The sequence below is a fragment of the Tribolium castaneum genome, chromosome 3 (assembly GCF_031307605.1).
Source record: "Tribolium castaneum strain GA2 chromosome 3, icTriCast1.1, whole genome shotgun sequence".
In the NCBI taxonomy this organism is placed as follows: Eukaryota; Metazoa; Arthropoda; class Insecta; order Coleoptera; family Tenebrionidae; genus Tribolium; species Tribolium castaneum.
In genome coordinates, this window is record NC_087396.1 from 17,664,906 (window position 1) to 17,692,592 (window position 27,687).

Consider the following 27,687-nt stretch of genomic DNA (forward strand, 5'->3'; position numbering starts at 1 on the left):
GTATTTCGCAATAAGTGTTTATTACGAGATAATTTTGAGATAAATAGTTTTAAAAATTGAATTGATAGCACGCACTCTGTATCTACTTTTAATCACCTTTGTTTCATCTTTTGCGCTAAAGATATTTATTCTGGGATAGAGTTTTATAAAAAAATTAAATCCCCACAAAATTATGTTTGTTAAAGGTTTTTAAGTTTTCTTCTATGTCCCAAAAATTGCTGTTTGTTCTCCAAATATACCAATTCTCTCTCCAGGCTTCAATAAACTCTGGGGAAATCGCCAACCGAAAATTTTGACCTACTTCCAAGCCAAAATTTTGGGCAAAACACCAATTGTTTACCACCTTAAGCAGCGATATTCCAAGCGTTTCAAATCGCTTGATTGCTATAAAGACGATCCACCAGATAAAGCTATGCAGGTCCCGTTAAGTGTAACGAGTGCTCCAGGTGTATGTTGTGCATGGTATAATCGGGACTGACCAACAGTTCTTCGCGCCACACCGCAGTATTCATTGCGCGATCAACAATAACACTATAGTGATATTACAGTGCATGGTGTGATCAAAATTTGATTTTCCCAACGAAATTTTCAACAGAAAAATGAAGACGCATTGGAGAGTGATAACAGTAAGATTTTATTTTCAATTTTATTTAAAATAAAAAAATTGGTTTGTTAGTTTATTACTTATTAGCTCGGTGTAGAACCAAGTTCTAGACGAATCTAGAGGATACTCTTGTTAATTGAACGAATTTTCTTCATTTTGTTGGAAAAGTGAAGACACTTAATGCAGATTTTTTATACTGTTTTTCTTCCGGTCGCAGATAAGTTCCGTTTTTCTTACATAAAATCCGGAAGTTTCACTTCGTACCGGTCTACCAGTGATACACGCCTTTAGTTAGAAAAAATGACTTGAAGCAAAGAAAACCAATTAAATCTTTGAGTCACTTATGCAATAATATTTCTATTGCAAACAATTAGACAATATGATTTCTCGTCACACTCGACACCAAATGACCAATCAATATTTAGCAACCTGTCGCCACTTATTTGCTCATTTATTAAAGCATAATTTTTTCGAATTTTCGCTATTGTTTTTCTTGTAATTGCTCTCACATTGAGCTTGAAATAATGACCCTATTGTGTGCATATGACCCAAAAACCGGTAAAATCTTCCCAAGAGAAGAAATCGGATTAAAATGCGTCATGTATCGAGTTTCGAGGAAGTAAAGAAAGCTTTGCTCGAAATGGTCTAAGCCGGAATAAAGATAACGGGTTCAGGTGCAACTTCTTAATTTGTTTGAGCGATGAAACTTGTCGGTATTTGATTCAATGGGTCAATGCTATTTATGTTCACATATCCTTTTACTACACAATAACCACCTACAGCCAGTTTGTACGGTTAGGAATCCATTTCTCGCTTGAAAACCGTTGGGTGGAACATTTCGGCTTTGGAGGCCAAGGCAGGATAACACATAGGGTACTTAAGTATTGATAATCAAAAGTAAAAGTTTTGCCTGGTCGTTCGATTTTGGCCGAATTTTGTTTTATCATCGGCTAAAAGCCATGTTACATGCTCCAATTACGGCCCTGAAAGAGACATTACTTAGGTGGCTTATACCGTTACATAAAAAAGATGTCCAAAGTAGGTTATTACAGCTACATAGACACGGCAAATTACATAAGAGATAAGCCCGAAACGTTTTGTCCATTTTAGCCCAATTACATGCTTGGTGGCGGGTCTAACAGTACCACAGTGCGACAATGCCAAGGAAAGGAAAACAAGCCGAGTTTGTTCGAGTTAAACATTTTTCCTTCCTGGAAGCCTAATTGGCATATTGGTCGAAATGTACGAGCAATCGGAGCGATTAAAGGTGTTATACAGTTAGCTGAATGTTAACGGGACGTCAAATTCTTCTCGGAAACGAAATTTACATATGTACAGTTTATCTCTGGCGATGATGATATTGTACCAAAACAAGGATACGAGGAAATCTGTTCAATAACCTTTGAGAAGGACGCCACCGAATCCAAGGTCACCAGAATGTAGGTCTCCGGAGTCAGGTGTCGAGATGTGGTGCGTGATAAAATTCCGAATTAATTGTTTTGGTAGAGGTTTTTGAACCTAAAGTCGAGCCTTTTTCTGCGTCAACGAGCGTATTTTTGCGACCAATATGAATTGAATCTCACGATTTATGCTCCAGAATAAAATTGAATATTTTATGGAGCAAGAAATAGCTAGTGTTATTCAAATTCCATGTTATTACTTATTGCAATATTTACGAGACTGTTAATTTTTTCCTGCGATAATGAAGATTATAAAAAAACATGTCAAAAGCTGCACTTCCAAACTCTTTGATTTGAAGATACAATGGAATAACCTTTTAAAATTTGAACGTGTTAAAACGTCTAAACTTTTTTCAAACAAAAATCTTTGCGAAAATTGTGAAATTTCACCTTCAATGAGAAAATGCAACTTGAATACAAAATAATGCAAGTGATTTCAGCCAATTCTTTTGGCACAATGACAATTCGATTGATAATTTTAAAATGTGATATTACCAACAGATATTAAAATATCTATGTAATAAATTCTAAATTGCTGTTATAAGTAGGTACTTCTAATTTTTTTTAAATTTTATTATTTCTATTAATATAGAGTTAGAGAAATTCGTCACTTTTGTGTAAGTACTCACAACAAATATGAATTGAAATTTAATATAATTTAGCTGAAAACAGTTATATTTCAGTGAGAGTTGCTGTAACCGAACCGAATTTCGGAAAAAGTATTTCCTTGCAAAGAGTTTCCTGTTGATCACTTTTACTATTGTAAGATGCACAAAAAACCTGTGATCCTCTTAGTAAAAGTACTAATTGTGCTAATGGAGGTAACGGATTAATTTTTACCGCATTCTTAATTCAACACTTTTCAACGTTCATTGACTTTCATAACCATAACGATACAAGAAAAAAAAATTAACCGAACATAACGAAAGTATCGAACTTTGCAAAAAATAGACTAAAAAACAGTTATGACATCCAAGACCTTGAAAATTCGAACAGAATTGCCTCATATTATACAGTAATCTAAATTTTATTTTTACAGTTTTAACAGTTAAATCAACTGTTCAAATACCTAACTGTCGCCATTTCACAGTTTTTCTAAACATTGCATAAAATATCAATTTTATCCCGATTATACAACAAACTTTCTCTTAAAAAACATTTTTTGTCTCAGCTTTTTATGTGTGCTGTAAGCGCGCATGCTACTGAGCCTCAAGAAACAGCCGCTGAAGAGCCCCCAGAGGGCTATTACGCCTTCGTGGAGTCTCCCAATGCGGAGCCCCCACGCGTGCGGCCTCCACCCTACACCCACGCCCCCGTGGACTGCCGGGAGGACGACACCAAGAGCCCCCATGCCTCCTCTTTCAATTTATGCGGGGACTTAAACAAGGGCACAATCCCCAGGAATCCAATGGGGCAGAATGTTTTGGGGTCGCCTTATCCTTTGTAAGTAGTTCCGGTGACCGGAAGCAGAAGTGCAGTTTTTGGTTGCAGCGAACTGATAAGAAACATGACCTTGAAATATTTGAGTCGGACATTACCGATTCTGAAGGCGGATGAAACTTTGCCGAAAGTTGCGCAGCTCCAAGATGACCTTATTTCCCAAAATACGTAAGTAGAATTAATTAATAATTGACTGGTTAAAAACCAATTGGTTTAGCATAACACCGTTCCAAAATAGCAACGACAGGGTCAAAAGGGACGCGAAATTGGATCAGAAACAAGAAACAAAGGAAAAGTCTGCCAACTCCACTTCGCAAGACAACAAAGACCGTAAAGGTCGTAAATTTTGCGACCAAGGCGGCATTTTTTGCATGTTGTACAAAGCGATCAATGGGGAATCGTATTCTTCGCCAACCGTGGTCCAATCGTCGCATCTTCCGGTTGAAAGAAGGGATGAAGTGGTACAACCCCGCTATGAGGGACCTCCTACCCCATGTCCCGCCAAAGTCGAATATGCTACTCCAGTTTTCGCGAAGAATTATCAAGGAGTGTGGAGATACGTCGTCCAAATCCCTTACGAAGGCTATTTTACCCAAACTGTTGAAGTTACAAGGTGACAACTTAACCAAAATTTTGCCAAATTTTAAAATGTGTTTAGGTGTCTCCAATCGCGCTGCCATTACTTGGACGGTGGTTGCTTGTCTTCGCCGCGATGGTCAAGCCTTCTGGTTGCCGAGATTTACTACCCCGACACTGTTTTGAGCAACAGTGACACCGCGAACCCCCCGCGAAGCCCAGTGGCGGCATCGCAGCCTCCCTCAGTGCAAGACTTTCAGGTAGATGTGAACGGTTAAAGTTTTGCAAAAATCTATTTTTTTTCAGAACTATCAGCAGTATTTGCACAAGAGGGCCGGGCTCCAGGCCGCCCCAGTGGACTCCTCGACCACATCCCGACCCAATCATTGCGACGGAGTAGACGCCCTTGGTTGTTTCCAAGTGCGACTCTACTACGACTGGTTCTTAATCCCCGGCTCTTGCAAGTGTTGGAGACCCGATTATTTTAATAAATACGTCAGGAGGAAATCCACCACTGAACTATAATTTTTCAAGACTGTATATTAGATGATTGAAAAGGGGGATTTTTATTTCAAAAAGTGTAGTCTAGTCTTCGATTTTTGGGGGAGAAGGGTTAAAACCGGCCGATACCGTTTGATTTAAAATCCCCTTTTTGTGATATTTCTCCCGATTTAGGCGACGAGGGAGCGGAAAAAGCAACTTAATATATTTTTATTTATTTGTTACGACTATTCCACCGTTTCACAGGCTTAAGACTTGCACATAATTTATGAATAGGCGATAAGAAATGTTATGAAATAGAGTAATTTGATAAAAAATTAAATTACTGTGTTTCAAAAGGGTTAGGTAATGGACGTGCAAAATTTTTGACATTGTATAATAATTGTGTAAAAATTTTCTAGAAATATATTATTCATGACACTGGTTGTTTGATCTGGGGCAGTTATTCCTGATAAAAAATGGTTATATTTAAATTACGATAAGTATAACGCAAACAAAAACTACAGGCTGATAGAGCATTTAGGGCCACATTCATAATCGGGTTTAAAAGAGCATTAAAGTAGATGTTTATTTTTCACAAATCTTTCACACATTCCAAAAAACATTTAATTTAATGCTCCGTTAAATTCGATTATGAAAGTGGGCCTACATTTTCGATGGCAAGAAATAAAAGCACAAAAATTATCATAAACAATATTAAAAAAAGCAAACTTTCACCATATTTTTTAAAACGCTGCAAATATGGTTGAAAAAAGTGTATAGAATGCTTTTTTCCGAGAAAGTCTGCCATATCATATTTCTATCATTAACCATTTATTAGGTTTAAACAAATTTAGCGTGAGCGGCTGAAATATGGCCTCAAGAATTTTTTTCCACAAAAAAATGTCTGTTAGCTGTTTCAAATTTATAAAAACGCCAACGTTGCATTTTACCGATTTTATTTTTAAATAAGATTGATAAAAATATGAAATAGTTATTATTGATTAAATCTCTTATTGAAACTATAAATTACATTAGTTATTATTTTTTTGAAGTGCATGAATAATTTATAATAGCTAATTTTGAGAGAAAATGCGACGTTAGCGTTTTTATAGTTTTGAGACAGCTAATAATATACGTATTTTTCCCCATTTTTTCAGTTCGTCTCCTTTTTTCTCAAAACAGTTAAAAACTGACCAAATAAACACATAATGTCTATATACGTAAAAAATTACTAAGTATAAAAACTAGCATAACATAATATAATAATAAATAATAGTATATTTAAAAACAAGTTTTCTATGGGATGAGTGCGCCAAAACCCTTATAAAACGAGAATGTTTTTATGATTTTTTCTTATTTTAATTAAATTTTTTTGTCGTCTAGGGAATTTCGTGTCAGTTGGTGACGGTAATAAATAATAAATAAAGAAGAAATGATGATTAAATCGATCGTACGTGTATTCCACGCATTATCGATGAAACTCTTGAAAACTAAATATCCCTAAATTCATTAAAGTACACTGTACTTTAATAGCCATAAACGACTCCTACTGATATATGTTAATACACGTGTATTATAAACGAAAAATATAATATAATAATAGAGAGACTGACCACTATCCTGTTACACTACAAAACGAAGGATTTTTAAGGCTCATATTTACAATTGCGCGTTATTCAAGTGAAAATAGTATAGCATTTTTGGTGGCACCTAAAGAAAATTTCAGAAATACAACACACCCTGTATAATAAATGTTAGCGAGAGGAATAAAAACCTAGGGACTTTTTTGCTGCCGAACAACAGTGGCAACCCTAACATTTAACACTAATGAGTAGTGAGTTGAGTTCGAGGTTAGGTGAACTTAGGAGCATCAAAACAAAAGTGTGTTTCTTCTTTGTGTGTCTCTATTTCGTAATTTACTGCAATTTGTAAAAGTAATGGGCGACCGCTACAACATCCACAGCCAGTTGGAGCATCTCCAATCGAAATATATCGGAACAGGCCACTCTGAAATAACGAAATACGAATGGCTGCTGAACCAGCATAGAGACAGTTACGCCAGTTATTTGGGGCACCACGATTTGTTAAATTATTTTGCGATTTGTGAGAACGAGGCAAAAGCCCGAGTTAGGTTTAATCTAATGGAGAAAATGCTTCAACCGTGTGGTCCACCTCCAGATAAACCCGAGGATTAGATTATAGTAAAGTCAATAAAAATTTTCATATAATCGTTGTTTTTTTTAAAAGACCATTTTAGAATTCTTCCGATAACTAAAATAATTGTAGCCGAAAGGTCTACTTTGTATTTCATTTCGCCTTTATTAGAATAGAATACCTACTTTATTTGTGTCAATACTAATTGCACTAATAGAGTATTCCACACACGCCGCAAAATTAACTTACATTTAAATAGGTATTACTGTATTACATAGGCAAGATATCACTAAAATCATTCCGAAGATATGTATTCCTTAATCGAATAAAAAGTTTTGGAAATTAAATAGTGTTTCAAGTTCTTTAATAAAAACATGGAGGAAAATTTCTAAAGGTAGTGGAAGGGCATTTAAAAATGTATTTATTTATTACCCTTATTAGGAATATAATTTTTTCTAGTACAATAATTTATGACTTTAAGAGAATATTCTTAGCTTTAGTTCGCTGCATTTTTATAAAAAAAAAACAGATTTTCAATATATTTATTTTTTATTTACCAATTATAGTGACAATAATAGCATACTTAATTGACTGTAAAATGTAACAATTATAAAAATATAGCTTGCTTATAAAATATGACAGATTCAACCTTGGACTTTTTTTTACAAATGAAACCAATCTACACCAAAAATTTGACTATGTGTGCTGTATAAGGCTTATAAAGGCCAAGAAAGTTGGGTTCTATTTCATAACACTATTATGAACCAAGTCCTGAAAAATTAAATAATAAAAATATGCTTACGAAAAAAAGCGAGACAACCTGAAGCTCGTCAATAGTCCAATTCCAGTCTTCTTTAGCAATTGCAGGAACCACATCCATAATCACTTTAGTAACTTTAGTCACATTTTTCTTAAATGTGGCAAGAACATCAGCAACAGTCACATGTTCGTCTCTATTTTCTTTCCAACAATCATAATCAGTGACTAAGGCAATTAAGGCATAACACAAACCGGCCTCTTTGGCTAAAATAACCTAGAAAAACAATGACAAAGGGGCCCTTTCCCTACTAAAAAATACCTCTGGCACTGAGGTCATATTGATGATATCCCCACCCCACTGCCTGAACATTTTACTTTCAGCCTTGCTGGAAAACCGGGAGCCCTCAATAGTGACTACAGTCCCGGTTTTATGGACAGGAAAATTCAGCTTTTGGGCTGTCTGTATAAGCAACTGTCTTGTTCTTTCGCAAAACGCCGGCTCCATCGGCAAATGGCAAATCCCCACAGGGTGGTTTTTCTCCCCGTCATAGAAAGTTTGTTTCCGCCCTTGTGTCCTACCACAACTATCAGAAAAATTCTAAATCAAAATTCCCATCACCTGTCGATGAAACTGTTCAAGATCACCAAATCCCCCGGTTTGATGTGCTCCTGCAGCGAGCCGGTGGCAGTGGCGGCGATGACATGGGTGCACCCTTCCTCTTTAAGGGCCCAGATGTTGGCCCTGTAGTTTATATTGCCGGGCATTATGCCGTGGGTGCGGCCATGCCGGGCCAAGAGCACGCATTCAACCCCCTCGATTTGGCCCAAAGTTAACACGTCGGAAGGCTTGCCGAAGGGCGTATTGACCGACTTCGTTTTAGCGTTTTTTAAAATGTCGGGGTTGTCGAGGCCAGAACCGCCGATTATGCCGATCTATGTGCGGTTTTCGACAAATGCCGGGTTGGAAGGAATATGGACTTACCTTGATTTTGCGTGGCATGTCGGTTAGTTTCACTTTTTTGTTAGGGGACGAAATCTTGATAGGACTTGTGGCCTCGAAATGGTCGACAACAGACAATTTATTGATTAAATCACTTAATTGATTTCGAAACGAAGGTTTAAAAAAGTGCGGTTATGGTAATTTGACAGTTGATGCCTCTTCACACGTGACTCACATGCAGTGTTGCAACCGAAAGAAACATAAAATTCAAAATAAAAAAAATTATGTTAAGCTGTGTGTTGAAATTTTGTAATTTTTTCTTATAAATTTTGTTATGGTGTGGTCAAATTATGCCGTCTAACAGTTTTAGTTAATTTTAGCCTGGTTATTTAGTAGCTTACAAGAGTAAAATTTACCTTCTTAAACTTGACAAATTTTGAAGTTCAATCCTGTCATGTATTCTTTTCAAAAAAGTTTTTTTTGGAAAAGGATATTTTTTGAAAAACAAAGTATGCATGGTCTTATTCTGTAGTTTTGTAAAATTCTGTGATTATCCATCCAGAAAAACAAAAAAGCTCAATCTGTGTGTACGTAAGAAAGATTTTTTAAAATGGGTTCATTTTTCTATTTTTCCAGCAAGAAGTGGAATTTTGGAAGACAAAAGCAAATAAATTAGAAAAAGAGTTAGATACTCAAAATAAAAAACTGAATGAATTGAAAGAAAAGGTAATTTCATTAACATACGAACTGAAGAAGTGTAAAAACATACTAAAAAAACATTTGATGAGGAAAATAAAATCCAGTTAATTAATTACGTTTAAATTTAAATTGAGACAAATCTGATGTGTTTTTATATCTAAGAGTCGGCTTGTGGTGTAGGTAATCCACTGATGCATTGCTAACTTTAATTAATGGCCTAGGTAATGTCATGCCGTCCTCATGTGCATCGTGAATACCCACAAAGCCACAAAGGCGTTGTTTGGCCCAAAACCACTAATAATGGACGTCAGGACCGGATCTTGACAATTTTGTTGGGGGATGGGACTGACTTTAAGGTCCTTTTTACAAAAACTGGCAATTCCCTTTGAACGCTCGACAACTTAAAATTTTTTCATGCTAGATGAGTCCGCTAAAATTATTTTATGCTGTATTTTAAATACCTTTTGAGGCATGTGAATTAAGAATTTACTCAGAAATTGTAACAAAATCAGTTTGTTCGCCATAACCGTAGAGGTAAATTAAAAAATGTCTTTCTAGCAGTCATTTTTCATATACTGTGTGAATTTGATAGTTGTGAAAATATTTTAAGGGTGATAGTATCTTATTTCAGTTTATAGTGAATTTTGCAACTTCGCATTTGAATTTTTCGGAGTGAAATAGAACACAAATTGAAAGTTTCTGGTGGATTTTCTTAGCTCAAAACGTGTCGCTGGAATTTAGTTTAACACAGAATTCTTTTTTTTTACAGAAACTCTCAAATTGTACTTTATTTTTCACTCCGAAAAATTCAAATGGCTGTGTCTAAACTCCTGGCACCGGTATCCAGTGCAATCCCGGCAGCGTCATGAACATAAGCGGGTTCGCTATAATAGGACTGCAGTGTAATTAAATTATAATTTTTTTATAAAGAATTGTAGAAAAAAAAATACAGAGTAGTAGACTTACCTTGTATTTGAATTATTCGGTTTACTTTAACGGTGTTCCTAATTAGTAAACTTTGAGTAAAAAAGTGTATGCAAGTTGAATTTATTTAGAAAAATATTACAGCAAATTATATAATATTTCCTTATAAAATATGAAATCTCACAACATTTGAGTAACCCAGAAACAAGAATAATGTATCTTCGGAGTTAACAAGTATCACATCAAAAGTACAAAATTACACGTATGGGAGTGGACAGAAGTGGACTTTCGTACTATTTAAAACTCGAAAACACGCAAAATTACAAATAAATAGTTCCTTGAGGTCAGGTACAAGTAGCATCGTCGTGCTGTCACATCACAGATTCCATTTCTGTCAATTCGGTCGTCAGCTCGCTGATTTCCAGCAGCGAGGAGCCGGAAATATCGTCGATGTCGTGGTCTGGCAGACCACCGGTCTCCGTATTTCAGGTGGTCGTCGTGACGATCCACCGGCGGGCGTTGTACTGGGCGACGTAGGGCCTGTGCGGCACCCTCGTGGGGTACTTGTTGGACCTGGCGCTGTTGCAGAGCGACCAGCGCGAGAACGGCCGCAATGACGTGCTCTGCGCGTCACCTGAGGAGTTACTTGCACTGTTACCTGTGCCCAAGCATAAAGAAAATAAAATAAATGCCGCTGAAAGGAGAGTCAGGGAAGAAGAGGCTGCTGATAAGCAAAAGAACAAGAAGAAGCTCAGCCCCTTGAAGCGATACGCACCTCCGGTCGCAGAACGGTAGTTCTTGCTGGAAGCCGTGTAGTGACGGAGCAGGAGGCGCGGCAACTCCCGGTTGAATGCCAGATAAATCCAAGGATTTACACAGCTGTTTAGCGAGTAGAGGAGCGTTAAGATTACAAACACCGGGCCTGGAACGATATAAGCCGGTTTCATTATTTTCAGGATAGTACTTGTGGCTGTCATTAAATTAAATTTGATTAAATTTCACATTAAGGCGGAACAAAGAGTATATAACCGGAACTAGATGCGCTAAACGAATGAAAAATAAAAATTCGTTGGAAGTCCTGTTTGCCTTTGACTCGCTTATTAAAATCTGGATGCAATAAGCCAGTATTTGGCAAATTATATCAATCTGCTATTGATTTTATACAAATCGACACTGCTGACATTAAGCCAACTGTCCGAAAATAAATCTGTATTTGGACAGCAATATTGTTTCACAGATCGTTAATAAAAAGAATGATGATTTTTAATCCGGAAAAATATTTTTTCCGGCATGGATTTATGCGAATTAGCGATTTAAAGAACTTTTTTATTACTTCAGTTAAGCACAAAAGCTGTGATTAAGTGTACGTAACACTGGGCGAGAGTGGTAGCTCTTTTAAACTTTAATGTTTTATGGCCGGAATCTAAATTTAAAAAAATTCATTATGCAAGAAGTTTTGACTTCTTATACTAACCTATACATACATTTTCAAAGTTATACCTAGGTTCAGAAGCGGTCTAAGCATGTTATATTTTAATGTCCTTAAGCACCCGTCAAAACTGTCGGTCGCCAGAGGCCCCGAGTTTCCAAGGGGGCCCGAAACTGGATAGAGCCATGTTACAAAAAGTCACAAAAAAGCAAAAGATAATTAATATAAGTGTTCCAAATTTACCGCTTGCCAAAAAAATCTAAGGTACTTCTCATAACTCTATATACGTATTACTTCAAATTGATGCTTTAAGTTTTTTTTAATTTAGACCGAAACGCAAAAAACAAATTAAAAAATATCAACTTCTTCCAGGGAGAATTTGAGTAGGTAATTAGTAATAGGATATTTAACCTTCAATTTCATCAAATAAATAAATCATCTTATTATACGAATACGAAAAAACTTTGATTTTCGTCAAATAAAGAATATTTTTGACCTGCCAATTTGAGCTTTGCATTTAGTTATCAAAATGTAGAACTAAACAGTTACGCGTCTAAAAAGTTTGAAACAATTTAAAACGTTTGATACCAAATTTCGTGCATAGTCGTAAAATAACTGCCATCCACACAGATTAATCTGTGCGTTTTGAACGCCGCGGTTCAAACCTACATTTGACGACCGTTGTCGTCCACTGCTCTATAACACAAAATAAAAACCCTCGAATAAATCTTGCTAATTAATCTGCTCGTGCAAAACCGTATGTTAATGAGCGAATCGCCACAGATTTATGCGGAGATCAAGACGGAACTATGGAATTTCGAATTGACGGAAGTTTTGGACGGTTTTGCACGTATTTTGCTCCGAAGTTATTGTTATTATTATTGTTAGATACGGTTTGTTGATGTTAGGAGTATCTTATTTAATTTTGTATTTTTTGTTCACAAAGTTTCAGTCGAGATAATAATCCGGCGGGTTGCACACCGCTAATGTGGACACAAACATTTATTGCAAAAAAACATTAGTTCGATTTTTAAAATTAAAACTACAATATTTACCTACCCCATGACTCCCTTTCACATTTTTGAATACCTTGGGACAATATCTACCGAATTTTCGTCTTATTTATTGATTTTTCTACAAATATCAACTGTCAAATTGAAAAAATACGCGCGCATGCGCTTTGATTTTCAACATGGATCATTTCGTTTCGGGATAATTTGTCACTTGAAGCTTTTTAACTAATATAAAAGAGTTTCAATTCAATTTTCCTTATTTATAACTCTCATTATCCCAATACTGGTGTATTTCATCTAGCAGATTATCAAGGGGGTAGGATTCAAAGAAAAACTGAAGGGGTGAGATGCAACAAAAACAAAGATAGACTCATCATTAATCCTTTTTTATGAATTAACGTAAGGCACGTAGTAATTGTTGTAAGATTTGTAAGCATTTTGATTGGGCGGTTACAGGTCGGCCATTAGAATTACGGAGAAAACCAATCACACTAGATTTTTTTATTCATTGAATAATTACATTTTTGGATTTGATTGGTTAATTTAAGGTCGGCCATTATAATAAAGTGAGGAACCAATCACTTTGAATTTTTGGACACATTGAATAGTAATAATTTAATGAGATAGCGTTTAAGTCAAAATTTTAGTGAAAAAATTGTCAGCAGCTCACTTCAGTTGCCATAAATTTTATTTATTTAATGTTTTTGAACCTAAGAACTTTATTAAAAATTTACGTTTAAGTTGAAGTTTTGTCAAAAATTTTGGGTGCACTTTGAAGGCGTTATTATCAAATACCGCAGGTCGCTCACGACACTGCCTTGTGTCTAAATTAACACAAAATTTACTTCTTGCTAAATGAGGCAGACTGGATGTATAAGAACAATGGTATAATAGTTAAAAACTAAAAGAAAGTGCGTTTTACTGAAAAAAAATATTCGGTGAAGTACACAATTACTCTTTTAAGTATTATGTATAAGATATTTAAATAATTTTTAATTTCCTGTTTAAATTGATTTCTTGTTAATACTTTAATTTTGTGACCAACTTCTTTGTTGACAAATCTAAAACTGAGAAATTTTCTAAGAAGTAATTTTCTCCTTTAACTTAAAATTGATTCTAAGAGCCTCAACACTTTTACCGCCAGGGCCCCATTCAAGTTAATCCGCTTCTACCTAGATTGTTATTAAAGACACACTATGTTGTTATAAAGTTAAAAAAATACTACTAAAAAGTATAATAATGAGAGAAAAACTTCGGCTTTTTTAGAAAGGTTCGTTACGTTAAATATCATCAGAAGGGTTCTACATATCCAAAAATCAAAAACATATCAACTTATGTTCAAGTTATCGACAGAGTTCGACTGTACCTAATACTAGTAGTAGGTTAACTTCCCTTAGTCATTGGCCCTTTTTTTCTTTGAAAACATTTCGGGACGAAACATAAAAAAATATCTTTTTGAATAGTAAAGTATTTATTAAATTTTGATTAGCCGAAGCCAAAAGAGATTTATTTATTTCCTATGGATCAGTTCTGTAATTTTGCAAAGTCAGAAAAAAGTGTGTTTGCCACCAACGGAAATGCAGTTTCATTACAATTGTTTGATTAAAGCTCAGACTCGTTTCAACAGTTTGTTGAGGTAAAGCCGTAAATGGTTAATGTTTAATTGTTGCGTAGGAGTTTCTATTTGGCTACGTTTCCGTTGGGAATGTAATCTTCCTGAGCTACTTTTTTAAACTCCACTATAAAAAATTATTAATTAGGGAACTAAACCAAACGTAAAAAAGTTTGTTTCCTCAAGCTTCCCTCACTTCTGTATGATACTCAAAATCCCAATAAACACAGAAAACCCTGCTGTTGAAAGTTATTTTTTCTTCCTCAAAACAAAGTTGGCCCTTACTAATCCCGGATTACGCTCTCATTTCTCGTAATATCCCATCGAACAGTGAAACAACACAAACTCCTCTCGACACGATTATTTCTCTACCTCTCCAATCAACTAATTGCTTGTAAAAGTAACTCGGCTTTGGGAGCTACGTAAACAGTCGTCTAATTTTTGTCGAACGAGTGCTTACCGTCGATGAAGGGGCTTTGGGGGTCCCAAGTGGCCCATAGTTGTGCTAGAATGAACGGAGTCGAGCACGCTATATACATTACAATGACGGCAATAGTCTGCTTGACAGTATTAATCTTCGCTCGAGAGATCAAAGGGGTACGTTTCCCAGGTGCTGATTTCTGAGAGCTTCGTGGTCGCAGACTCGATTCCGAGCTTTGCCAAATCTCGATACAAATCGACGTATACGTGAAAATTAGAACCACCAACGGCACCATGAACACAGAAATGCTGTACCTAAAAGTAACAGGATTAAATTAGTTTAACATTTTTTGGAGGGTTTAACCATGTGACGTAAGCTCTTTTACCCCATGGTTCTTGGAAAGTGGCCCAGCAGTCGTATTCGTCTTCTCCGACGCTCGTGTATGTGAAGATCGTCAGCTGGAAGGGACAATTAAGTGAAACTTGAGAGATTAATATTTAAAGGACTTGGGGGAAGTTATTAGCAATGCCGTGCTGTTTTATTCATGTATTTACAGAATTTGAGGTAACTGAGCTCTCCCTTTCCAATGCGAGATTCAAAAGTGTTTTAATAAATTAGTGTCATTAATTTTTCATAGATGGTCAATTATCTCGTTAATCTTACAAACATCATCGTCAAATCTTCCTTAATAAAAATAAAAGTATTGCGAAATGAAACCTGATCCCAGAACACTTTTTTTTTAATTTCGAATACATTTATTACCTTTAATCTGCCAATCTCGTTCGCGATACGAAATCATTTCCAAAATCCTGAACATGTGACAGCCCGCATATCACATTTTATCCTGCACTGTCATTATCCTGCTTCCAGGATTTGACGAGCAAATTTCAAGTGAATTTCTGCTTACACATCACTTATCACACTTTCAATAAATCCGATCTCTCCCACGCAACATCCAATTTAAATCACGTAACTTAAAGGCTATAAATAGTGTCGAGTTACAAATGAGTTCATGTAGAATTAAAGCTATTTAGTTAAAATTGCAGTTGGAGGAAATAATCGAAGCAAGAATATTTGCAGCATATCTGAATTTCGAGCTTTTCAGCAGCGTTATATAAAAAGCCTTCCGGTTTTAAAAACCTAAAAGTTATTTTTGACGGGTTTATAATACACAAAATGCTTCCGTCGTGTGATACCCAAAGAATAAATTTATTTCAGTCTGGAAAGTTTGTCACATACGCTCTGTTCCAAATATTATTTTACGAGGAGCTAATAATACATTCTTTCGTAAATTACACGCAGTTTTAACAACGATAAAAAAAACTAATATCTGCAGATTTACTGGCGCTTCGGTAATCACCAATGTTCTTTTTGTAATCCATAAATTGGAGGTTTGGTGAGCCTTTTTAGTCCATTTCGTATTCAACACACAAAAGATTCAAAGTTAATGCATCATACAACACTTACTTGAATGGGATTTAAAGACTGTCTCAAAGATTTCCTCGGTGCGATTTGCTAGGATTTTGTGACGCCGCAATTGGTGGCATTAGTCTCAGATCCTGGGAGATTGTGTTGAAGTCAAAAGGATTATTATTAGAATAAAACAATTTATTTTGTATTTGGAAAATCAGTGCCATACAACAAAAGCTTTAAAAACAAAAAACATTTTCACTGGTGTAGTTTCACCCCAGCGTTATGGCCCATTAAACATGAACGATACACATCTCAATATTTGATGGTATTTTTATGAAAGCAATTTGGATATTCCTGGTTCAAACATGGTTTGACGTCATTGTAGAAGAGGATTGTATTGATTGCATTTAACATTTTGATTGTCCATTGAGACTTCCAGACCAAATTTGACTAAAATGAAAGTCGAAAGAAGTAAATTTGTGCTTTCTTGTTGTTATAAGTTTTGAAGTTGGGATCACGCACTTCGTGGCAGTTATAACTCTGGGAAAAACAAAGAAAATTTGTTACAAAGTTATACCGTTAGACGTGGTCACGTTTTAATTGGATTGTTAAAACTGAAACAATTTGCTAAAATTAATTTGTAGGATAGTACCAGCTTGAATAATGAAAATGATACAATCTCTGTTATAGTTTTGGTTTATCTGACCATAATAGTTGATAACCGTTGGCGAAATGTGCACTAAATTGTATCTTGTAGCACAACAAAATAGAGACTCATTTCGCCTCCGGCTCCGGTATTTATCACCCTAGCAAAAGTTTTTATAATCCACTTTAAACAGGGAGTTATGTGATGCCACCGGTTATCGATTAATTTATTGTTTGCTGGATTAAAGAAAAATCGCTAGAATTTATGATATTATAAATTACAAATAATGCGTGTAGCTGAAACTTGTGCAAAATAAATTTTATGCAAACACGTTTTGTTCCAAACGAACATTTTTTCTTGGTGGCTTTTCGTCATTGGAAATATATAAGAAACACATCAAACTTTTCATATATTGTATGAAGTTATATGAATTTAATATCTATCCAACAACCGATGTGGAACGCTGAAACTTTTCAGCTTGAATGTTTTTTTGTAGAAAGTAAAATTGTAACACATATTTTCCGTTTGCAAATATAACTCAACCAAATTCAACAAAATCCGTGGGGCTTTTAATCAAACAGCATTGAGATTTAATTTAAGAGAGACTGAGATAATTAAAACATTCTCAAGGTCCTTACACTATAAATACGGTGCGATCGTAGTTGATTAGAAGTCACGCTGACTTTTTTAATCAGCGATTTTAATTTCGCATCAGATTATTTTTAATTTATTGAACAATACTGGAGGTTTGCGGCCATGTCTTTACTTTCCCTTCTTTCAAAGTTGTATTATGTCAGCCCTGTTTTAGAAAACTGATCACAACAGTCGTAAATCTAAACTAAATCTGTGTTATTCTCCTTCGCTGCTAAATGCTTTAGTTTACGTTTATGTGAGAAGCAAGTGCTGGAAATAGTAAAAATTCTCCACACTGTTCAGTAGTAAGAGCCAAATTTCCATTTTAACAACTTCTACCCTCAAGTGTGATACACTTGGAGTTTTTTCTCTTATTTTTGATCGTTGATAATAAAGTCAGATCCTTCCCAAAAGTATCATTTCGGGCGGAATAAATCGCCGGTTTTCCGGAGCTCACCTGTGGAATACAGAAGGCGAGGCTGGCCACCCACGCCAGATACACCATAACTTTCGACCTCCTGGAAGTCCACGAGCAGTAGGTCAAAGGGTAACAAATGGCCTGATGGCGATCAATGGCCGTCGCCATCAGCACGTACGAGCTCAGATACGGACCTAAAGTCTGTCCATATTTAACGACTTTACAGAGAAGGAAACCTCCGTAGAATCTATAAGTTATGTCCCAGGCCAGCTGCGGCAGTACGCTGAGAAAAGCCGTGATCAAATCGGCGATGCTCAGATGTAAGATAAAGAAGTACATTCGGGAGAGTTTCTTGCGACCGGCGTATCTGGGGGTGAATTATGATTGTTTTATGACGAGTTTTAATTGGAAAGAAAAGTTTAACTACCTTCGGCGGGTCCATAAAGCCAGTAATACTGTGCTGTTCCCGATGACGGTGACAAGAAATATGATGGCAAGGGTGGCAACCTCCACGCGGGCGAGGTTTTCGTCCCGATCGGTGTTGTTTCTGTCTTCGTGTTTGTCGAAGAGATACGTAGAGTTCTCAGAGATGTCCATTTGGGAAAGTTTCGGGGTGTACATGAGACTATTTTGAAATTATTTCGGTCTGGAACAAAGACAAGGTTTAACACGATTTTATTCGACATTTTTGGGTTAATAAAGCTCAGTCGTGACTACATGATCTAGTTAAGGAGGTAAGAAATTCTCTTGGATGTTCTAAATTTAGTTACCAAAGTCTTGAATATTCCAGGAGCGTAAAATTATAGTTTTATCATAACTTGTGGTAATGAACTTTCAGTTATGCATAACCGTAGGTGGTAAACTTTTTGTTAATCAGTTTTAAGCAAATGACTGTGAGTATATTCCCTTAGAATTCTATTGCACTCTCTGCGAATAATACAAATCTGCGATCAGACAGTCTAATCCGGCACAAATAAAAGGAATCAAGAGCTTTTAACGCGTTTCCGCTCTGTAAACATCAATTACTAATGTCTCACTTGATACGCAACAAATCTTCTTGATAAATTCGATTACATAAAATTTTGGCAAACATCCGGGGCATTTTGAAAAATTGGCATGAAGGAGGAAAAGTCTAATTAAGTTTGTATCTAAAATATTCATCTTGTTGTTTGCCTCCTTTGATTCTCAACCAAGAATAATTAATTTAGTGAAAGTGAATCAACGAAGAAAAGACATTAGGAAATGATTTAAAGTTCGGAAAGTTTAAAAACGCGTTCACTGGAAGCTTTAGGCGTTATTTTTATGAAAAGGCGGTTTTTTCCTATATTCAACTTCTCCTGATCATTAGAGATGATGACTCCTTAGAGACTTGTTTACCAACTTATTGAAAATTTATTAAAACTTTGAGATTTATAGACGATAGGTCGATAAGAACTGAAAGCAAAAGTGAAACCGTTTACATAGCTAAATTGCAACTGGCTGTTTGTTTAAAACTCAATTGTAATTTATGCCAGCCTTAAATTACTCATATGTTTGCTGAAAAGAGCCGAAATTACACTCAATTTCAAGAGAGTAAGATTTATTAACGCCATGTAGCCATTTCTGAAATATTATTCCAGAAATTGCACATTAAGGACAGTATGAGATGACAAGGAAGATTCAGGATCTTTATATTATGAAGCATCACAGCTGTTCAATCACTCTCAAAGTAACTATCGGGCACAAATTGAAATAATTGTTTAGTTGGACAAAGAAATGAGAAAACGACCAGAAGCTTCTGTTTTTAACGCTTCCTGAATTACGAAATTTTAAGAATTAAGCTACGTTGAGATGTTTTCAATTCGGTTGTCTAGTCGTAGTGTCTCGAGTGGCGTTATTTTTTATATGTGCACACTTCGTCGTAAATTTAAGAGGTGTCACTTTCAGGCGTCTGTAGTGAATGGACGAAAGGGTAAGCTTGAAATTAAATCGAAAAAAGTTTAATAAATGATTAAGACTGGGAGGCATTTTTCAAAGCAGGCTTTTTGGATTTTCCAGTTATTAGAGGGAAAGCTTCACTAAGCTGCTTAGCACAGCGCAACTAATTAATTGAGGGAAATACTTCCATGTGCTTTTTTGCACGAAATTGCCTTAATCATTGGGAAAATCTTCGTCTCATGTTAAAAAGATTTAAGTTTGTAGTGCACGAAAGCTGCAAAATCCAAGACATAAACTACTGTTCCAACGACTGTAATTACGCTAAAGATGTGATAAGAGATAAAAGGCGAGATCCGATCTCCGTAATTACGACTATATTAAATTTTGTTTCAGTTTTGACAAAAAATTATTAGAAAAATCCCAACTAATTACTCTTTGTTCCCGCTTTATCTCCTGCTCCTGTTAACATTAATTTCCCTTCTGCTGCATTATTGCGTGACAAGTTTGATTTATTTTCACCTGCAAAGTTCCGTCCTATCCCTGTGGAAAGTATTTGAAAAAGCTTTGTGATCACATAAAAATAAAAGATTCGGTATTACAGCCGCCTCATTTCTATAATACGAAAGAAGATGTTAGGAAAGATAATAGTGGAAACGACATCTGCTGGAATTGTGAAACCATATCTTGATTATGTATTTTCCCGATTATAACACATAATTGGATTTAGCAGAATGAGAAAAATTCGGTACTGTTTGGAAGCAATAAAAATTCATGAAATTTGCCTGGATTTTAATCGATTTGTGAAGCTTTATGTCGTTAGAAAATAATTATTATTCAGTTTCGGGGTGTTATTTTTTTGAAGTTTGGATTCAATTTCGAGACCCACAATGTTGCGGCTTTGAGATTCTATCGTAGCAAATTCCATTTAGCTGCGAATACAAAAAGCTTTGTTTATAGAATATGGACAAAGTAAAAAATACATATTTCAGATAACTCGTCGTATAATTCAGCGACAATGGTTTGTATCTCTTCATACATCTGAAAAATTGATGAAACGTGATTTATTCAGAAAAGAGCTGATCGTGTTTTGTTTTCTGCGTTTGTTCATTGCCAGACATAAAATACAAGAATGTTATCATGACTTCATTCAAAAATTTAAAATATTGCTCTAACTAAAATTTTCACAGAAACTATTTTAATTAGTAGTTTCAGCTTTGTTAAAGTAGGGAATTTGAGTCCGAGCAGTTCTCTCCTTGTTTCAGGAGTTCGAGTTGAAGTGACTAGAAATTTTTAGAATTTCAAGTAACTCGATTTACTGTCGATAAAACCACAACAGTCTTCAAAAAGGCAAATTTAAAATTATTTTGAAAATATTGATCCTTTTGTACGGCAGATGTCTAGTAGCATTCATAAACGTGCAAGGCGTAAGAAACTGACGGTGTCTGGGATGAGCTTTGCTTAATTGGTTCAGGTGCACAAATAGTATTTTGTTTTTTGGTGTAATAGGTGAGGGTGTATTTAGTAATTAATTTTTTTTTATTTTAGCTCAGTCTTGAGACAATATTTTTTATTTATCCAATAGATGGCTGATTAATTGGTTAAACATAATTGTTATTTTTGACAAAAGTCACGTGGAAGACATCAAAAGTGTCAATATTTACATTACCGCTAATCTGCAAATTAAAATTCTCTGCGTAAACGTTAAATTATTCATTAAATGCTCGGGTTTAGAATATAAGCCATGCAATCGATAAAGTTTGATACAAGTAACCGTAACTAACTAATAAATAAAAAAGAAACCTCTATCAGTTTATCCTCAAGAGCATTAGCGGGGAGAAATAAGACGCACCGCAGACAACAAAACGAGTTTATCACAAAATACAACACGCGATGTTGTTTTAACTTATTTGCAAGCAAAAACGATAATTTTCTGTATGAGCACTGGAAACCCTTTTGTTAATATTATTTGTGCATTAGAGATTTATGTATGCTTTACACAGGTTGAAAATACATTTTTTTCCTCATTGAATTTGCTTACATCGTGGGTGTAATGATTTATGTAGCTAGAAGCTCTTTTTAAATATTTATTATCGCAGTTCACCCCAGTTGAGGCATTCAAACGAGTAATGTTTGGTACGTGAAATATTATTTAAGTCACGGAATTCTTCCACAATGAATCACAGTGTTAAATAGTAATAAATCGATCAAGAAGATTGAATAAAATTTGCCCAAACTGTTAGAAAAAGCATCTTTTTGGCCTATGGGACCATACAACTCTTCGTTTAGTTTGGAGAAAATCTGCAAATTAATATTCTGTGCATGGAACGGAGTGAATCAATCGCGAATTTATGTTCAGGATTTAGAAGTGTAATCAATAACTTCCTCATAATAGTGGAGCTGATACGGTTTTGTTCGATAAAAAATATCCAAATAATTGAAAAAATAAGTTAAGGATAATTAAAACTGATGTGCTTTGGAAATTGGTAAACATTTTTGTTGTCTGGTTCTGTCTGTCTGAAAAAGAAAATATTTTTCCAGTTAAAAAACCGCGCCATTGTTGCGCTGACAGCATCAAAAAGTATCAAAAATAATTATTGTGAACATGGGTTGGCATCTCTGACCTCAAAGACAGTCTGACCCTCAAAATAAATGCACGTGTAGGTTTTAAGGTTTGCAGGTTTCCAGGTTACTCGACAAATTCGGGATAAATCCGGACTTATTTTGCTTGATTGTAATTAGTTAAATTCAGATTCAGAGCGACTGAATCGATTTCAGAGATAATGATGGAAGGTCGCCACTTATTCACTCCAAAATATGTTTATGTGCGACGGCCTCCACATACTTGAAGGAAAATTTTCAGTGAAAATTTTGCGGTTTCGTGGGACCGCTAATTAATGTAAAAGGTGAACAGCGGTTTCGTAAGTTTTCACCATTCGAGAGGTTTTGTGCAGAGTCGATGATGGAAATCTGCTGAAAGCTTTACTTAAGTAAATGAGCGAAAAAAGTTTGGGTGTTTTGAATTAAAAAGTAAATTTTCGTGAGTGGATTAATATTTGCTAAAACAAACAAAATCAAATCAAAAGAATCTCATGTAAAATTTAACACAGACTGATGTTTCCTTTGCAACAAACCAACATGTGTAAGCATTTCCGTCACTCCATTATTCAGTTTTTTCTTTTCCCTTTTGTTTCAGCAATAAATAACAACTTTTTCAGGTATTAATATACTTGTGATGGCGGAAGATTGGTGGCATTAAACTGTCTGTAAAGTTGCGTCAAGTTTCAGAGTCGAGCAAAATCAAATTTATCTTCGTGGTTAAAATCATTTCTAATTATTACATAATTAACAGAACTTTGTAAGTTGTAAGATGCTAAGATTAGAGTCATTCATTATCATAATTCTTCGAACAATTAATTGACAGAAGAGTATCCTAACAAAAAAATTGCAAATATAAAAAAACTTATTTCGGACTGTTTACTCAATTTAAAGGCAGTTAATTTTCTGCGAAGAAAATTATAAATTACTCTAAGTAAAACTTATAAATGAAACGTCTTGCAAAAAGTGACAAACTTTTGCTGAAACCATCCTTGTGTTATTGCAGTCGAACGAATTTTAAAAACTCGTAGAGTAAAATAAATATTAAACGAGCCAATCTGTTTTCTTAACGATATTGCAGCTTGTGGAAAAGATAGATAAAGGATATGAAAAGCTGGGAATGACAGAGGTCGTAATAACAGAAAGTTAATTATTTCGTGACTTAATTGATAGTATCTTTTTATAGCGAGAAGAAAATATGTTAGGTCACATGCTTGCGTTGTATAAGCATTTATTTTTATTTATTGCTTTTTATCTGTCTATATGTGTCTATATTTCTTCCTTTGAAATTATTAATTGGACCACAACAAAGAAAAGCTTTATACAACTGAGTCGTAACAAAGCTTATATTAAAATTTTATATAAAGTAGAGTAGGTTTATTTCTATTTTTAAAAACAAAACTGGGGTAAGAGTAGCAAAATTACGTTTAAAATCTTACAGAAGACAATAAACGACAACCTTCTTAATTTCTGGTAATGAAGTGAAGTGAAGCTTAATTGGAAATAGTAGGTAACGATTTATCACTGCACTAATTTGAAATATTGCCAACAGAGAAACTCAATGTCTCTTAAGCCTCTTCTGTCATTACAAATAATGCAGGAAAATTAATGGATAGTGGTTGTTACTATCTGTTTATCAGTTAACTACTCCCAACATTTGTTACACCAATAATTCAACGTCTGTATTAATAAGTAATCAAGCAAAACTTCAATACCGCAATGATGCGATAATTTTATTATCACCGTCAATAAATCTTGAACAAATATCGTTGAATATACATCGCTTGAGCGGTTTTGGGAATCCGTCCAATTCACTTTTACGAAATTATGGGTATCACACGATATGTAAAAAAGGGGAATCCGGTGGGAGCAGTGGTGAAAAATCGGCAGATGTGACCAGAAGGATCCATTGAGTAAGAAGAATTCCCAGGAGTGGAGAAAGATGAAAAATGAAACGTGACAGAACAGAGTTGATTATACACTCCTTAGCATAAAAGATAAATGTGATTTAATAAAAATATATCTGTTGTGTAAATGCTCATATTTTCATTCAATAATTATTCCGGGCTTAAATTGGATAAAATATACAAAAAGCAATTAATTTTTATTTAAAAAATTTTTTAGGTATAATAACAAGGGAGCAGAAACACCAACGCATATCTAAATAAATTTATTGATGAAGAAATTGAGAGAAGAGTAACATGAAATACAAACGCATAATACAGAGTGCTCAAAAACTGGCGCACCAACTCAGTGATACTTTGTTGAGAAGCATGAGTAGATTACGGGAAAAATCTTGAAAAAATTCCTAAACTCATATTTTAAAAAATCTTGAGTTACAAACTTATTTTGTTAACTTCTTCAGTTTTCATTATTTTTTAATGTTTTTATGTTTCACACTAAGTAATCGTTTCCTAATAAAACATTGAATAATTAGTTTTAAAACAGATTTTAGCAGTTTTTTGAATTAAGAAAAAATAAAATTTAGCAAAAAAATCACAATTTGTAGATGTGCCAACACTGAGGATTATTTCCTAGGAAACCGTTTCAAAAATGATTTATTTTTATTGTTAATCAAATTCTATTGCGATCACGACTGTTAAACAACATTGCCACTTATCATTTATTTAAAATTCGTTATCTACCAATAACTTTATTGTTATGATCCAAAATGACTAAGTCATGCTGACTCATGCATCCCCAAACCTTGTTGATATCAAGACTGATAACAAAGTATATATATACAGGCAGTTAGAATAAGAAGCATGAATATGAATATGAATCTGAATCTCAATCTCTTCATGTTCTAGTGTAGTGTTAGTTTTAATAAACATATTCAAGAAATATTGTCCATTTACTACTCATCTTCAAAGAAGGCACTCAACATTATTTCAAAATTTTTTTTTACTATTAATATCTTTATATGTAAACATTTCTCTGACACACTCCATTGAGTTGTTACGCCGGTTTTTGAGCACCCGGTATAATGTTCGTTGATTTAGATTATCTGTATTTTGCCTTTCACAGACCATCAACAATTAACTTGGAATACAGTTGTGACTCTTCTCTAAAACAAAACATTTTGAAGCCGAATTCAGATTTCAGCTCATTAGCAAGACCGCCCTGAATTCTGCCTCCTTGACCTAAAAAGTGAATCCTCTGGAAATGTCTCATCAATTTCTGCTTGCAGTGAACACCAATTTAGAATCAATTGCGGTTGATCGTTTAAGAATTAAAAGAAATTGCATTGAGCTCACGTTTCATTAGGAGATAAATTCTCATTACCCCTATAATTCGCCTGATAAAACCAATGACTTTTTAAGAAAACACTTTCTGAAAAATAACCCTCCTCAATCACCATCAATTATTTGCCTTTATGTGGCGTTCAGTCAAAAACCGGCCCGGATGAGTGAAACACGAGATTGACGAGTCTCGAGAATTCGTAGATGATTTTCTTGCTTATCATCTTTTAAATTTAATCCCGGCAACAGCTGAGCCGATTTTAATAATGCATTTTTTTCCATCAAGTTTAGATTAAAATTTTCCCAGACTTAATGTAAATTTGTGCATTAGAGAATTTTCATGTTGTTTTGGTAATTTGATCTTAATTGAAAAAGATGGACCGATTGCGAATTAATAACTGGAGTTTGTGAGGGGATTTTTATGGGAGAAATATGAGCGGCATTTCATTTTTGTGATAAATTATTATCTACGTTTATTTGAAGAGAAGCCTGAATAAATGGAGAGGTAATTAAATGGCTTATTTCCTGGTTTAGCTAAATATGAAATATGTGAGAGGTAATCTGATCTTGAAAGTGTTCATTTTGTCGTTTTCCAATTTCCTATTACGCCACTGGACTAATTTGTCTGATAGTTAAGGCCCCTATAGTTGTAATTGCATTTTAAAACACCTCATTTTAACGTACAAATTGGGATAAAACCGTTTCAAAGCGCTTGTCGGTTTGTCTTGAAACTAATTCTATTCTGGAATTTTCAGTTTGTTTTTGGTGGCATAATTTTTTAATTCAAGTTCGAATGCAAAAAGCTTGTATTCCCCAGGATATCTGTGCAACAGTTTTTCCATAGAATTTCATAACCTGATTAATATAGTTAATTGTGATCGGTAGAATCAATATTTGATATTACCTGCACAGGTTTGAGCCAATATTTGAAATTCGTTAGGTGTATTACTGTATTATACACCTAACTGCGATTATTTATAAGGTAAAAATTACCATTTCAAGTGACACTCTGCTTTCAAATGTATAATAAGGCGACTAAACGTTTGTGCTAAAAGTTTTACCCAAGCGCTTGATTCAAAGTTTTAAACTTTGTAATTATTCTGTGATTGTTTTAGTTAAAGAATTACAAACCAATTATTCTGTGGTGACAGAAAGCTTAAAATTTTTCTTTTCAACCCCTCGGATAGCTCAAGTTGCCTGTGTTGAGTAAATGGAGAATGTGAAGTGTCATAAACACCTGCCTGAAACTATAAAAGTTGGAAACGCAAATTTTTTTGCCACTTCCTCCTCGGATGAATTTTATGGCGAGTCTGTTCGTCCGGAGATAAATTTCAGAAGTTTAAAATTGCAATTACACTAATACACACCATTTTTTTAAATATTTTCCGTACTCTATAAACGTCACTGTGCGAAGGATAACAACTCTTTGGGTAATTATTTTTATACCAGTTAATTACACCGATGGGAAATTAAATATTCCTTTTCTACTCGTTTCACAAAAACAATTATCTGATATGTCGAAGAATTAAATTAAGCCTTCGGTTTTTGTTGTGAAACGAGCTAAATGTTTGCTTTTAAAGCTTTTAACACGAGCCCGTTTTCCAATCAAGGGAACCCCAGCGGGATTCTCGGCGTTTTGAACTCTTTATTACAGGTGTATACGAGAGCTCCTGCTTTAGCAATTTTATTATTAAAAATAGAGTACAAATAATAAAAATAATGAAGAAATATTCAAGAAATTGGAAAGACGTTGTTGCACTAAACATTTATGCTAGATTCGCTTGGCAATGCATAAGACCTGTACGAGGAGCTTTTATGTGCTGTTAAGAAAGCAATTTTTCTATTCCACTTGGAAGCTTTTATGGTCCGAGATAAATGATGAATTTTCTAGTATGTTTAGTATAGAATAATATTTTAAAAAGTAACGCAATATGAATTTCATTTTATAGTTATTATTAAAAATGGCATTAAATCACTCAAAAATAAACATTGATCATTTTGAAAATAAAATAAATAAAATACGATTATTCTTAAAATACTGGAATGCGGATTAACAAAATACTGCCAAGAAATACAGTTTCGCAAATTTAGAAAATATTGTTCAGCTTGGACGTATTTCAAAAACTGCCAAAAGTTCATAAATCATAATAAAAGAATAAAAGTGCTTCACATTTCTTTCCAGTTGGATACATATTTGTGAATGAATAAAGTTCCACTTTGCACTACATTTCTGAAAGCAAAACTTCCGTCCAATTTCAACAATAAAAACATAACCAACAGTAATTTGCAATTTACATTTTTCCCTAATG

At 34.6% G+C, this 27,687-nt stretch overlaps 4 protein-coding genes and 1 long non-coding RNA gene across 6 annotated transcripts in view; 3 read left to right on the forward strand and 2 right to left on the reverse strand.

The window, feature by feature from the left end:
• The first annotated feature begins 469 nt into the window (after positions 1 to 469).
• On the forward strand, positions 470 to 4,989 carry spz6 (spatzle 6). Its single transcript, NM_001170611.1, has 6 exons — positions 470 to 626; positions 3,236 to 3,507; positions 3,556 to 3,672; positions 3,722 to 4,117; positions 4,163 to 4,340; positions 4,387 to 4,989. The coding sequence occupies exons 1-6, from the start codon at positions 600 to 602 to the stop codon at positions 4,603 to 4,605; spliced, it is 1,209 nt and encodes a 402-aa protein (NP_001164082.1). The 5' UTR covers positions 470 to 599; the 3' UTR covers positions 4,606 to 4,989.
• Positions 4,990 to 6,320: 1,331 nt separating this feature from the next.
• Sf3b5 (Splicing factor 3b subunit 5) lies at positions 6,321 to 6,791 on the forward strand. Its single transcript, XM_064355462.1, has 2 exons — positions 6,321 to 6,444; positions 6,499 to 6,791. Exon 2 carries the CDS (start codon positions 6,501 to 6,503, stop codon positions 6,756 to 6,758), a length of 258 nt encoding a protein of 85 aa, XP_064211532.1. The 5' UTR covers positions 6,321 to 6,444; positions 6,499 to 6,500; the 3' UTR covers positions 6,759 to 6,791.
• Positions 6,792 to 7,257: 466 nt separating this feature from the next.
• On the reverse strand, positions 7,258 to 8,661 carry Mtap (Methylthioadenosine phosphorylase). Its single transcript, XM_008201740.3, has 5 exons — positions 8,459 to 8,661; positions 8,096 to 8,409; positions 7,796 to 8,051; positions 7,538 to 7,750; positions 7,258 to 7,488 (listed from the first exon to the last, which is right to left on the reverse strand). Exons 1-5 carry the CDS (start codon positions 8,474 to 8,476, stop codon positions 7,459 to 7,461), a joined length of 831 nt encoding a protein of 276 aa, XP_008199962.1. The 5' UTR covers positions 8,477 to 8,661; the 3' UTR covers positions 7,258 to 7,458.
• Positions 8,662 to 8,827: 166 nt separating this feature from the next.
• On the forward strand, positions 8,828 to 10,031 carry LOC135265620 (uncharacterized). The gene is made up of 3 exons (XR_010333351.1): positions 8,828 to 9,003; positions 9,053 to 9,291; positions 9,337 to 10,031. It is a non-coding gene; the product is annotated as an uncharacterized LOC135265620 (long non-coding RNA).
• A 115-nt stretch (positions 10,032 to 10,146) lies between these two features.
• Positions 10,147 to 27,687, reverse strand: part of ITR (inotocin receptor) — a 37,983-nt gene continuing 20,442 nt past the window's right edge. The window contains exons 2-7 of one of the 2 annotated variants that reach the window (XM_015981560.2): positions 18,052 to 18,270; positions 17,664 to 17,991; positions 14,878 to 14,972; positions 14,554 to 14,828; positions 10,815 to 10,961; positions 10,147 to 10,673 (exon numbers count right to left, since the gene is read on the reverse strand). In XM_015981560.2, the coding sequence (XP_015837046.1) occupies positions 10,525 to 10,673; positions 10,815 to 10,961; positions 14,554 to 14,828; positions 14,878 to 14,972; positions 17,664 to 17,991; positions 18,052 to 18,245 (1,188 nt within the window). In that variant the 5' untranslated portion in view covers positions 18,246 to 18,270 and the 3' untranslated portion in view covers positions 10,147 to 10,524. 2 annotated transcript variants of the gene reach the window in all.